Source organism: Orussus abietinus, unplaced genomic scaffold, assembly GCF_000612105.2.
Source record: "Orussus abietinus isolate OABI.00-Male unplaced genomic scaffold, Oabi_2.0 scaffold197, whole genome shotgun sequence".
NCBI classification, from domain to species: Eukaryota; Metazoa; Arthropoda; class Insecta; order Hymenoptera; family Orussidae; genus Orussus; species Orussus abietinus.
The window spans coordinates 154,239-167,824 of record NW_019394407.1 but is presented as its reverse complement, the minus strand read 5'-3'; the positions used below and the strand labels follow the sequence as shown (position 1 = coordinate 167,824).

Below are 13,586 nucleotides of genomic sequence, written 5' to 3'. Positions count from 1 at the left end.
CCGAGTCGCGCGGTCGGTAACGCAGCGCCCTCCCGGCCTTGCTCGAAGAGCGGCCCGGCCGGCGTGGCTCTAACCTAACCTCCGTCGCCTCTGCGCGTCCTAACCTCTCGAGGGTCCTCGTCTCGAGGTCAGGACGCTCGAGCTCTGCCCCCCAGGATTCGGCCTCTTATCCTGACCGATTAATATCGATGCGCGCGCGCGCCCTTCCGCATCCGCTGTCCGGCCGGCGAACCCCCCGCCCCGCTCGCTCGCTCGCTCCGCTGCCCGACGACCGCACCGTCCCGCTGACGCCGACACACTGCCGCTCGCGACTGCCACTTCGCCACTGCCGGCGCGCCGCCGGCTTCGCCTGGCCGTGCCTTCTCCCGAACGCTCTTCCCTCCCCTCCCCGCCGCCGCCGCCCACGCTCGACGAGTGGAGGGGAGAGGACCCTTCCTAACCTCACCTAGCGCGACGGACGGAGCGTAAAGCTCGACTTACACCTGCGGCGCGGCTCATCTCAGAGATTAATGAGATTTAAGATTATATATAACAATTTATCTATATATTACGTTAATTCATAAGTAGTGCTGATTTATTTACACGTTACGTTACGTGTTAAAAACGCTATTACTTATGCAGAGGGACCCCCTGCGCCATCTGTGATTTCCAGGCCAATTAAATTTTCACTCCGAGACCTCGTATTACCATCGTTTTAGCATAGAAGCGCATACAACACTTTTTTTGCCTTTATCCCATTGAAATGCGAGTTTATCGATTACCAGAGTGTCCTAAATTGTCTTAAAATTGTCCTGACCCTTTCGATTCTCATATCAGAGCCTTCGATAATTGTATGTCGATCGAAATATGAGAGCTCGACGCCATTTTGGTTTCTGGTCTGGGCTGTGTTAAACAATTATTTTGAAAAATCCAAATTTTCAATGTGTCAGGACAATTCTTAGATGATCAGGGGTCACAAGTGTCAAAGTTTCGGACAGTTTGGTCTAATACCCTTAAAAAAAAAGTGTTGTATTCGAATCGACTGATTTGAGGGGGGTTTCACTTCACCTTAATGGACCCCGGGAAAGTTTTGAAAGTGCGAACTGTTCCATAGATTCATGCATCCCTATCTCGGCAAGAACGAGCGAGGCTGCCTCGGTAAATGTTCACGAAGGTTTTATCTTCGGCCTGGCCGGGAGTGCGAGAAACGAGGGGTCGAATCGGATTCCTAAAAAAAGACCCTCGACCTGGCCGATAAGGACGCCAGAGCCGTATTTCAAGAGCGGCTCTCCTTATCGAGTAATAACTCTGCCGGCGAGCAGCAATTTCATATCTGCCGAGCTTGGTTTACCGACGGCCGGTATTGCAAGGTACGAGATATATGCGAGGCCGAATTTCCATTCGAAATGTCCCTCTTCTCGGAATCTCGTTACATATACTTAAAACAAAAAGTGAACATTCGAAAGCTAAAGAAATTCAATTACGGGACATCAATTTCCGCGTTCATAAATTGGCACGCTGTTAACAATATGAAACAACTGTGACGTTGAATAAAATCTCTAACATGTGTTATTAATTAAACGCGCAACTGTGATTTTTCCGGCATAATGTTACAGAATCTTATATATACAAGGTTACAGAATTAGAAATGTATGATAAATCGATAGTAATTCCCTTTTAAGGTGAAGTGAAACACGTTGAGGAACTTGATCGACGTCGATAGAGAAGATTTTTCTAAATGCCTACGTCGCCGACGTTTGTTTTTATATTGACAGCTGTGTCGAATTATATTGGGTATTGTATCAAATGGCATACTCCATTTGTCATTTTCGTACAATAATAATAAAGAAATCGAAATTAAACTCCAGAAATCCTCTGGATTCGTGCTTTCTGGGGCCCTAATTGACTGCAGAGGGACCCCCTGCGCCATCTGTGATTTCCAGGTCAATTAAATNCTTAAACGAACGACGGTATTTAAAATCCAGGATGGGATTTTTTTTAATTAAAAATCTGAATAACGCGATCGCGTCGCATGAGGTTCGCAGAATCAAGATGGCGGCTCTTCGATTGAAGAAGGCCTTAAAAAAAAAGTGTTGTATTCGAATCGACTGATTTGAGGGGGGTTTCACTTCACCTTAAGGCATCAAATATATATATATATGTATATAATTCTAGTGAAATTTCACCTTGCCAAATGTATAGGGATTTTTTATAGATATTTTTAAGAGTATTGTTTCCATAACTTTCGGGCGGTTCCGGGCACTAATCTCGCTGAGAGACGCAAAACTGCAATGTCGCTAAACACGGTCGGTAAATGTTCACTTACGGGCTCCGTTAGTGTCGACATTCCGGCGATTCCGTGCCGGAATATACGACCGAGATCTACATTCATGTCCCTTTCAAAGAACCCACTAAACGGGCGAAAAAACCTCGCCGAAAAGGACCTCCACCCCCGCGAAGCTCGCATCGTCCCGGCTATCTCTTTATGCTAATGGAAAGAGTGGCATAACCGTTCCAGAGACGCAGAAACGCCAAGTTCATTCGAACGCCATTCGTATTCAAGGCGTTTACCGCTTTCCGCACTCTACCGCCATCTAGAGGTCCTTCGCGCACCTAAACGGGACTATTTTCGAGCCCGAAACTATTTCCGCGCCCCTTTCGCACAAAAGCCGTCCGTTTTACATTGAAATGCCCACGTGAGTGAGGAAACGGGACCTCCCCACATTGGAGTGGGTCTATGGCGTAAAGAAACGCTTTGGTGCCTGAACTTCGCCGCATATACGCCGTGAGATGACATAACCGTCCGAATGAAATGCATTATTACCTCGCTGAACTGGCACAGTGGAAAAAAAAATGGAAAAACGGTCATAATAGATCGCTCCACGTCACCAGTTTCCCTTAAAACTAACCTACCGATCGCCAAATTAATAATTAACGACCTCGCCGACGTGAATACGAGATGATCGGCGCCATCTTAACCGGTACTCGCAAACATACGCCTGATGCACATGTCGCCCTTTTAAGGCCCACTTCAAACTTCCGCCATTAAGTTTAACGGCTGTACGCCTAGATGTCGCCTTTTAGGAGACGCATTAAATAATCAACGGACATTATCCCTACGTGTGATCGATATTCCAGGGGATAGACTGGATAGGGTTAATCGATCGGCAGCGCGCGCGACAATCGCCGCCATTTTGGGCCAAAATGGCGGCGATTCCAGAAACATACGGGACGCTGATGCACGCGTCGCCCCCTTAAGACCCGTTCTAAACTTCTGCCATTAAGTTTTACGATAGGCGGCCGTACACGTTCGCTCCTACGTACGCCTGCGAGTAATGCCCGACATAAGGGCTACCGAAACTCGTTACCGACCGAGCAAGGCACGCCGAATAAGGCCTGCCCTCGGTTTCGAGGGCGGCTCTTCGATGGGAAAAGAAAATCCACATCTCAGGCGATACGCGCGAGGAGAAACTGTATAACAGTAAAATCGATTACATGCACGATGCTTATTAAATGAACGGCGGTATTTAAAATCCAGGATGGGATGTTTTTTTAATTAAAAATCTGAATAACGCGATCGCGTCGCATGAAGTTCGTAGAATCAAGATGGCGGCTCTTGGATAGAAAAAAGAATTCCACATCTGAAGCGATACACGCGAGTAGAAACTGTATAACAGTAAAATTCATTACGTGTAAGATACTTCTTAAACGAACCACGGTATTTAAAATCCAGGATGGGATTTTTTTTTAATTAAAAATCTGAATAATGCGATCGCGTCGCATGAGGTTCGCAGAATCAAGATGGCGGCTCTTCGATTGAAGAAGGAATTCCACATCTGAAGCGATACACGCGAGTAGAAACGGTATAATAGTAAAATCCATTACGTGTAAGATACTTCTTAAACGAACGACGGTATTTAAAATCCAGGATGGGATTTTTTTTAATTAAAAATCTGAATAACGCGATCGCATCGCATGAGGTTCGCAGAATCAAGATGGCGGTTCTTCGATAGAAGAAGGAATTCCACATCTTCGGCGGTACGCGTGAGGTATGGTGCATCGGCCAGAAGCGATAGAGTATTCTTATCAGGGTCGAGCACCGAACAGCCATTTCGGTTCACGTATAAATAGAATGCAGAGAGAGGTCTCTCCACGAGGGCCGACAATGCCCGACCTCGTTCACGCGTCCCCTTAGGTGCGAACGTGCACGCATCCAGCCTCGCCGGTCCAGAGAGACCAGCGAGATGAGCGAGATGAACGAGACGAGCCGAACCGACGGGGACGCGTGTGCGGTGTGTCGAGTTGCAGCAACGCAAAAGTGCAGCGGCTGCAGAAACGTCTTTTACTGCAGCCGCGAGCACCAGAAGAAACACTGGAAACTGCACTCGAAGAGGTGCAAGACGGTCCAGGTAATGGTCCACTCGGGACTCTGAAATATCACATCGGGCCCCGCAATCTTAATCCAAATCCTTATCCACTGAACTTAAGGTGAAGTGAAACCCCCTTCAAATCAGTCGATTCGAATACAACACTTTTTTTTAAGGGTATTAGACCAAACTGTCCGAAACTTTGACACGTCACTCCTGATCATCTAAGAATTGTCCTGACACATTCAAAATTTGGATTTTTAAAACAATTTTTTAACTCAGTCCAGGCCAGAACCAAAATGGCGTCGAGCTCTCATATTTCGATCGATATACAATTATCGAAGGCTTTGATATGAGAATCGAAAGGGTCAGGACAATTTTACGACAATTTAGAACACTCTGGTAATTGATAAACTCGCATTTCAACGGGATAAAGGCAAAAAAAGTGTTGTATGCGCTTCTATGCTAAAACGATGGTAATACGAGGTCTCGGAGTGAAAATTTAATTGGCCTGAAAATCACAGATGGCGCAAGGGGTCCCTCTGCAGTCAATTAGGGCCCCAGAAAGCACGAATCCAGAGGATTTCTGGAGTTTCACTTGGATTTCTTTATAATTATTGTAGGAAAACGACAGGTGGAGTATGCCATTTGGTACAATACCCAATATAATTCGACACAGCTGTCGATATAAAAACCAACGTCGGCAACGTAGGCATTTAGAAAAATCATCTTTATCGACGTCGATCAAGCTCCCCGACGTGTTTCACTTCACCTTAAGCTGAAAGGGTTACTCTCTAGATATCGAAACGTGAAAATATTTATTCAACTTGTCCCCAAACTGGATGCACCGAATTATTTGGAACTTCGTCGCGTGATTATGGAGTCCCTAAGGAAGAACGTGATACTTATGAAATTTTGCATACATAATCGTCAAACGAGACTGGGTGCCACTTTAACATCACCTTAATACTCTTATATAGTGATAAGCTCTGACAGTAAACTGATTATGCGAATTGAAACGCTTTTTCCAAGGTGGAGGAGACCCCTAAACTAGGAAGGCATTTCACGGCCATAAGGAACATCGACGTCGGGGAAATCGTCCTGAGAGAAGACAAGCCTCTCGTGTCAGGACCTCCTCAAGATACTCCTCCTGTTTGTCTAGGATGTTACGTCGTCCTAACATCCTCTACGGCCGTTCCTTGCAAAAAATGTGGATGGCCTCTTTGCGAGTCCTGCAAGTCGCACGGACCAGAATGTGAATTCACCTCCAAACACAAAGAAACGAAGGTAAACATAAAGATGGCCGCAACATGTCGATAAATTCCTGCCAAAAATTCGAACTCCAATTTAATTGCATTTTACAATCCACCAGGATTTATCTATCCGCGTGTTGCGATCGGCAACCAACTAAACCCCGTTAAAAAAACCAAATCGGTTTTTTTAAACAGACATTTTTGGAATATTTATCCAATCTCATTCGTTGATCTCATTGATTGCAGGTCTCCATCACTGATTACGGATACCCTCACCCGACATATCGCTGTATCACTGTAATAAGAGTGCTCTCGTTGCGAGAGTCGGACCCGGAGGTTTATAAGAGATTTTCCAATTTGGAAGATCACTGCGAAAAAGCCTCGGAAATCACCCAGGGGATAAACGACGTCCTCGAGGTCGCGCGATTCGTCAAGAGGTTCTTTAATCTGAAGGACATCGATGAGAAAGAAATCGGCAAAATCGCTGGAGTCCTACAAGTGAGGCACTTCGAAGCCTTCCCATTTCTCTCTTTTAATTTCACGCCCAAAAAATGATATGGACCATTAAGGTGATATGGAAGGGTCACCGTATGAAGGTCCTAATCTTTCCTCTGGAAATATCATTTTCTTTTCGTTAAAAAAATGATTAAATTTCACGTTCATTCTTAGGGCCTCCCATAATCACGCGTTGAAGTTCCGAATTAATCGGTGTACCCATTTTTGAGGAAAGTTTTCGAAATATCTTGACTTTTTCATATACATATAAATCCAAATTTTCTCGCAGGTCAATGGCCACGAGGTGCCGATTACCGAGCCATCTTACGTATCCGTATACGACCGTACATCGTTTCTAGAGCACAATTGTCGAGCCAATTGCTCGAAAAGCTTCACCGGAAAAGGTGGAATAATTATTCGCGCCGCCCTTCCTATAGCAAAAGGTAAATTCTGATGGCGAAACAATTGGATTAGAGTCACGCGACTTTATCATTACCTGGTCCCCTTTACAGGTGACCACATATCCATTTGTTACACCGATCCTTTATGGGGAGCATCTAACAGAAGGCACCACCTTTTGCAGACAAAATACTTCGAGTGCGCCTGCGAGCGCTGCAAGGACCCTACCGAGTTTAAGACAATGTACAATGCAGTGAGATGCACCAGAACCGGGTAAAGTCCTTGGAAAAAAAAAAAAGAAAAAAGGAAAAACCCCTAAAATATTTTTGAGGCTTTTTACGAACAGATTGCTCCGGACCTCCGGATCCTGACGACGTTATTTCATTCCAGAGGATGCCCAGGGTACATGCTCCCCCCTACGTTCGTCATCTCCCAGGAGAACCTCCCACCTTACACTTGCAACAAGTGCAGCGCAACGATGCCTTTCGACGAGGTCGAGGACTTCCAGCAGAAGGTCGGCGTGGACGTCGCAGGGATGCAGAAGGACGATGTCGAGGCTTGCAAGGATTTCCTGAATCGTTATGCGGACCGGCTTCACGGGAACCATTATTACATGACGGACGTGAAGCTCGCCCTGGCGCAGATCATCGGACAGAAGGAGAGTCCTTTCTTGCAGGCCGTCGACGATGAATTGCTCAAGGAGAAGATCGTCCTCTGCAAGAAGTTGGACGAACTCCTGCGCGTCCTCGTGCCTGGTCGGTACACGCAGAAAAATCATTTGGTTTAATCAATTTAGGACATTACCTCAAACACGCGAAAAATATTAAATTATAAATTATTTTAAGTCTAGATAGAGTAGATAAAATCTGTTTTGTTTCTTGTTTAAACAGCGGAGAATAGAGTCAGAGGACTGATCTTGTTCGAGCTGCATGCAGCTCTGTCGGAGCATGGTAGAAGATTGGGACCGGAAGCTCTTCAGGGAACCCTAATCGTAAGAGTGAATTAGACAATTTGGCTGAAATGTCTTGCGATGTTGGCAATCTCAAACTTACTTAAATTCATTTGGCTCCTCAGTGTATCTCTGAAAATTATTATTGAATTTTAGAAATTAAGTTACAATGTGTCGCAGGACTTTTTAGTCAACCCGATACCTGATTGGCCTCGCAGGTTCCCTAATCCATCGAAGACGATGCACCTAATTCTCTCTTCCTCTTCGAACAGGACTCGAGGAAGGTATTGGCAGAGTCATATGAATTACTTCGCTACGAGCCAGAAATCCTCCCCGAAGGCATGGTCGCAGTCCACGCGTACAGAAATCTCCGCAGCCTGGATGCAATAATCGAAAAGATGTGTCAGAATTCGATCAGTCCGCTGTAAAAACAAGAAGTCTGTCGAAGTGCCCTTTAAACAACATAAATCACCCTCAGCCTTAAACAAGTGCCCCGAGTTGCACTAAAGAGCGACATCGACCATTAGACAATTTGTTAGTTAATATTATATCAGTGCACAATTAACGTTACTCTTCAAGGTAAACCAGAAATATGATAGCAACGTTAATTATGCCCACCATTTAAGTTAGACAATTTTGTACCTAGTACACGAACCAAAAGACATACGCAATATTGTTATCCTTGACCTGCGCCACAAAAAGACCTACTCTTAAAACTGCTTCGGCTAATCTTTTTCCATACAATCGTTTAATCTTCAGGGAAGCTACCCACTCGGCGTCGAATAAAACCGCGCAATCCTTGGGCTCTGTTAAACATTAGATTTTATTCAAACGTCATGCCGAAATGTCGTTAGATTTACAAAAGGTTCAACAACGCAGACACTCACGGGAAGGGATGGTCCGTGCCGTCGTTAGTAACAGTTCTATTATAATTATTGCTTCTTGATATGTAAGATTTATTAAGGTGATGTGAAAGCGGCATCTGAGGAGGTCAACCGATTTTTTTTTTCTATAACTTTTCTCCTAACAAGATGTGCCGAATTATTTAAAATTTCAAATTATTCATGGCACTGAAATCATAGATGGCGCAGGGTGGCAATCTGCAGTCAATAAGGGCATCGAAAATCACGAATCCGGGGGATTTTTGGAGTTTCACTTAGATCCCCTTACAATTATCGTACGGAAACGACACGTGGAGTATGCCATTTGGTACAATATCGGATATAATTCGACACAGCAGTCGATATAAATACGAAGGTTGGTAACGAAGGTATTTAGAAGAATCTTATTTTACCGACGTCGATTTAATTTCTCGACGTGTTTCACTTCACCTTAAGGTTCGTGCCCCGTGGTAAACGTCGAGACTTACCGTGCCCACTTCCCACATGCTTACCCTAGACACCGACTAGGACTTCATTGGCGTTAAAAAAATACCATCTCTTAAAAATACCATCTCTATCTCCCTCCGATCCTCCGCTCTCCCCGTACTTAGGCGGTGAGACACGAGATCCACGTCGTTTGGAAAGAAACCAGTTTATTAATCAAAATGTGACCTCGCTTAGGTGGGAACTCTCTTCCCATGCACTTCAGGGCGACAGTTGGTTTTCTTTAGGGGGTTTCCAACCCCTGGGACTCGACCGAGCAACCTGGAGTCTGCTGGGCTCATCTTCAAGGGCGTACATCAGTGATCGTCACCTTGACTCGAGAAAGTGGCTGATGCTCCTCTCCGATGAACTGGCCAGTTCATCCGTGGCTCTTGCTGGATGCTTTCCACTTGGTTTGGAAGGACTCGATGTGCTCAATATTCACACCTGGCACAAAACAACAGACCATTTCAAATAACAAAATAACATTCACTGTTCAAATCGAGCCTCCGTTACTTTAATTAGGCTTCGCCTCAACCAGGATACTTCTACGTAGCTAGATAAGCATGACGAATGACCTGCGATGCAGTGATTTTATTCCAATGGTGAAATCACTCCGGTCTGTTTCCGATAAGGATCTGAGTTTCTTAATAATTGTAAAGACTCACCTGCACTTTTTGCCAATCCTTCCGGACTGAATGAAAACAACTTCTTCTCCTCCGCAGTGAAACAGGTTAGCAGAGTGACAACTGGTGATTCGGAGTCGGTGTTCAAGCCAACTTTGGTTTGCTGGGTGAGATAGTGGCAGCATTCGATAATTTGGAAGAATAACCAAGCCTCCTTGTCTTTTGGCTTAGGTCCCTTGATTAATGGAAGTGGTAACCTTTCGTGAGGTCTCTGAGCTCTTAGGAATCGAGAACCTCTTCTCAGTTGAGCTTCCAGCCATCTCAAGGCTTCTCTGGCGTGAGCACTTGTTCGTTTCATCTCATCCAAAGCGGACACCACTGGAATGAGATTATGTCAATGTTAATTACAATGAAATACTTTAAAGAAATTAGACAAAATTTTAACAATTATTTTATTAACTTACCGATAGATGGAATGACGATGATAAACTTCTTCGCATAGATCAGACGCTTGATAGCTGGTATGTGCTTTGCCAGGGTTTCGTGGTCAGGAACCAAATAGGGTGACATAAATCGTGACCTCAGTCTGCTCTCCAAAGCTCGAACCTCAGCTTTTAACCAAAGTCTTCCCATATGCCGCATGAGCTTTCCTCTGGAATGTTCTCCCTCTCCGTTCTTCCCAAATCCATTAGTGTCGTCCTTCGATGCATCCGAGCTCTTTGCATCCAACATCACAAACACTTTCCTAACCTCGTCATATTGTATTCCAACTTCTTCTATGGAGCAGAGGTACTGTCCAAACTGTACCATCTTCAAGGTCCGAAGCAGTGTCTCCTCCTTCTTATTCATCTTGCATTTGTACAATACCTTCCAGTCTAACCTTTTATGAGCATGTTCAAGAATAGCTAACCCTCTTAAATCTACATCCTCTGGTAAAGGAACTACGTCAGCGGACTCTTGGAGCTTAGTATTGCTTGACAAAAATACAGAATCTTCGTTCCAATTATTTAAAAGCACATCGGTGTCTAGGTTAACAAGATTTAGAAGCGTGACCACCCGACTCATCAGCGTCCTCATGCTCTTCGCACACGTTCTTATAATATCTGGATGACCTTTGAGCCAATCATAACAAATTTTAATAGACACGAGTATACCTTCTTCCACAAGGTAATTTAAAATCTCGGTTGGATCTAATCTCTCTTTTTTTAACAGAGCGATGTATGCTATGGTGTTCGAAGAGCTACTACTGTCTTCATACGTGCTGCAAGAATCTATATTTGTAGTGAGCCCTGCAGCATTGCCAGAATTTGTCGTAGAATCTTTATCATCCAGTTTTTCCTCACTTTGATTATCATTCTCTTCATGCATACCATTCGTCATTGAGATCTCTGTCCCAGGATTCAATTGCTCTGCATTGGAGTCTATATCTGGGCTGTTATCTGTGCAGTTATTAGCAACAACATCCAGATTAAGAGGTTTGTTACTTGTCGGAACACCTTCATCCTCTGTCAAGTCTTCAGACAATGCATCGGACAATGCATTTTCTTCACTGAGGGCATCCTCCTCTGTTTCGGAGATATCGGAATTAATTTCATCACTGGAAGATCCCAACGTCGGGCCATCAACGTCACTGGCATCGGAATCTGAACTATTTCTACGTTTTCGAGGACGACGCAATTTAGTCAACATACTTTTCGATTTGTCTCGAAACCTCTTCACCCCATTTGACGATGATTTCTCATCTTTCACGCATTCATTCTTATTGATTTCATATTTATTGTCATTCAAGTCCACGTCACTGGTGCTCTCCTTTGAATTTGTCTCATCATTAATATGTTTGCTCGCCTCTACATTGAGAATCTCCATGTCGCAAGAATTACTATCTATTAACCCCTTCCCATTAGACATAGCCATGCTTATAACCGATTCCTGCAGTCTGGATATTACACATTGCACCAGCTGCGACAACAAAGCCAAAATAAAGGCGACAATTCCTTGAACCTCTGACGACTCTTTGTTCTGGAGCTTCGATATGGTCATTAGACATGTCGCAACGATTTTAAATACCATGTCATCGTGCAACCAAAGGGGCACTTCGTCTCTGCAATTCTGCAGATATGCTTCGATGCTGTTTTCATCGCTACTGAGTTTTTCATCACAGGCGCTCAATTTTTCCGCATTCAAACACTCTTCGATGTCCTCCAACAGATCCTATAAATAACAAAACGCATTATAATATATGAAATATTTATATCTCCTTTTATCTCATTACCTTCGACTCTTGATTGATTCGATTGAAATTTGGAGGATCGGTGTCCCATTGTTCCAACAGTGACAGCAGTCTTGCAACGCATCGATGTTGCAGAGTCTTCTCGTTTCCATTGAACGAATGCGTTACGATAGCTCGTCTTAAATTTCCTTCGGCTCCTTCAAATGACTCCGAACATAAAATACTACGATGGGAATATGACAAGTTAGTGATTAATGTTAATTATTGAATAACCGACTAAAACATGCAGACTCACCATCTTGTATAATGATAAACAGCGTCAAGGCCAAAGTTCTTGTTGCCGGCCACAGTACCCAATTGATTATAGGGCATTCCAACGTTCGAATCGATAGCTATAGCCATTTTGTAATACCTTGTTGCAATCATTGGATTCCAATTGGGATCTAAGTCGAGCCTGTACCGCGCCAAGTCCCCAAGGCATATTAAACTCCGATGAATGAGACGCACGGCACACTGTCTAACTTCTTCAGTATGTAATTTGCAAGAAGCGATTTTGCTCCTAAGCTAAAAAACAAAGAAAAGCACAACGTAAAAATCTGAGACTGCAATGTAGATATCTACACTTTACATTAATGACAGAATATTCAGATTGCTACTCATCGATTAACTTACACTAGACAAACCACTTTCATTTTGAGGATACGCAAAATCAATAGCACCGACCAGTTCGAGATTGCATTCTAATTGCAGTCTTAGAATCAAGTGATGGTAAAATCCTACACCCACTGCCAGATGAGCCGATAATAAAGCTTTATCTGCCTCGCTCCAAACATTGCCCTAAGGAAATGTATAACTTTAAATTATTTAGTTTTTTCTCCATTCAATCCAATGAAACTAATAATTTAGGCACTCGAAGTAACAAAATTTCCTGGTCTCACCTTTCGCAGTTTCTTTGCCGCGGACACGACATCATAAAAGCCTCTCCTCCACAATACTTCCTCTGTTTTCCGGGCATGACCGAGAGGGTCCTTAAAGATCAATCTTTCACAATAATCTCTAAGCTTCGTCCGAAGAACTTCTCCTGAAGGTGTAAACACATCCACCACGGTTAACGCCTGACTCTTTTGTTCGTCGAGCCGTTTGGCAAGATCGGTTACTGCCCTGTTAATAAACACACAATCCATTAACACCTAAAGCTGCATAATGACCTTTTATACGCTAAAAGGCATTCCACATAATTTCTTCATTGAATTAGAGATGTAATAAAAGAAGTCTCAACATTTACACTCTTCCAAGATGCAGCCTTCATAATGCGTAATTAAATTATCCCGTATCTCCGTATCTAAAGAATCTTTTCCGGTATTACAGTTTCAGTGAAGAGTGCAACGAGCACAGCGATGACTAACCGCGAGAATGAGCAAGGACGGTCTAATTTTAAATTTGAGGTTAGATCACCGAGAGTCATTTCTCCGGTGAAGTAACGAGTGAAATAATTCCCATCTACGCTCGCGGGGTGTAGAAGAGTTAATAATAAATTAGATAAGGGCTTTCCCTAACCTGTACAGCCTCCTCGCGAGCTCGAGGCATTCCGTCGTCCTGGAGTCCGCGGCAGCGTTGTACGTCCTCCTCATTTTGCTGGAATCATATTTCTGCGCGGCCACTCGCTCGACTCAGCACCACTCATTTCCCCGCGGTCCTTTGACGCGCGCGCCTCCTGCCTACCTCGTGGAAACTCGACATCCGTCCGGTTCGCTCTCGAAATTCCTCCGAAAAGTCCTCGGATGATTAATTGTGAGCGAACTCGTCGACTCCCGCGTGCACGTCGCACGCGTTCTCCCCTCCCTCACCCTCGCTCACCCTGGGTCGCGCGCCCTACGTGCGTGATATGCCGTGTTCACAAAATGGCGGCGCCTCGAGGAAGAAT

General features: G+C 44.4%; 2 protein-coding genes across 2 annotated transcripts; one reads left to right on the top strand and one right to left on the bottom strand.

Annotated features, from left to right (window-relative positions):
* Positions 1–2,093: 2,093 nt before the first annotated feature.
* On the top strand, positions 2,094–8,817 carry LOC105694651 (protein msta). The gene is given in 7 exon segments (XM_023432183.1): positions 2,094–4,388; positions 5,379–5,633; positions 5,846–6,097; positions 6,384–6,537; positions 6,607–6,766; positions 6,884–7,484; positions 7,715–8,817. Coding segments are annotated over 7 exon segments (1,743 nt in total). The 5' UTR covers positions 2,094–4,223; the 3' UTR covers positions 7,871–8,817.
* Positions 8,818–8,956: 139 nt separating this feature from the next.
* On the bottom strand, positions 8,957–13,508 carry LOC105695824 (protein SMG5). The gene is made up of 8 exons (XM_012417789.2): positions 13,220–13,508; positions 12,601–12,823; positions 12,335–12,499; positions 11,958–12,226; positions 11,705–11,885; positions 9,897–11,643; positions 9,475–9,810; positions 8,957–9,253 (listed from the first exon to the last, which is right to left on the bottom strand). The coding sequence occupies exons 1-8, from the start codon at positions 13,291–13,293 to the stop codon at positions 9,186–9,188; spliced, it is 3,063 nt and encodes a 1,020-aa protein (XP_012273212.1). The 5' UTR covers positions 13,294–13,508; the 3' UTR covers positions 8,957–9,185.
* Between the last annotated feature and the right edge of the window lie 78 nt (positions 13,509–13,586).

What these genes read in the sequence shown, in the direction of transcription:
- LOC105695824 (XM_012417789.2), bottom strand. Translation starts at nt 13,293, where the DNA reads ATGAGGAGGACGTACAACGCTGCCGCGGACTCCAGGACGACGGAATGC. An exon ending in CTCGCGAGGAGGCTGTACAG is followed by an intron (nt 12,824 to 13,219) that starts GTTAGGGAAAGC and finishes GTTTATTAACAG; the next exon opens with GGCAGTAACCGATCTTGCCA. An exon ending in ATGAAAGTGGTTTGTCTAGT is followed by an intron (nt 12,227 to 12,334) that starts GTAAGTTAATCG and finishes TTTGTTTTTTAG; the next exon opens with CTTAGGAGCAAAATCGCTTC.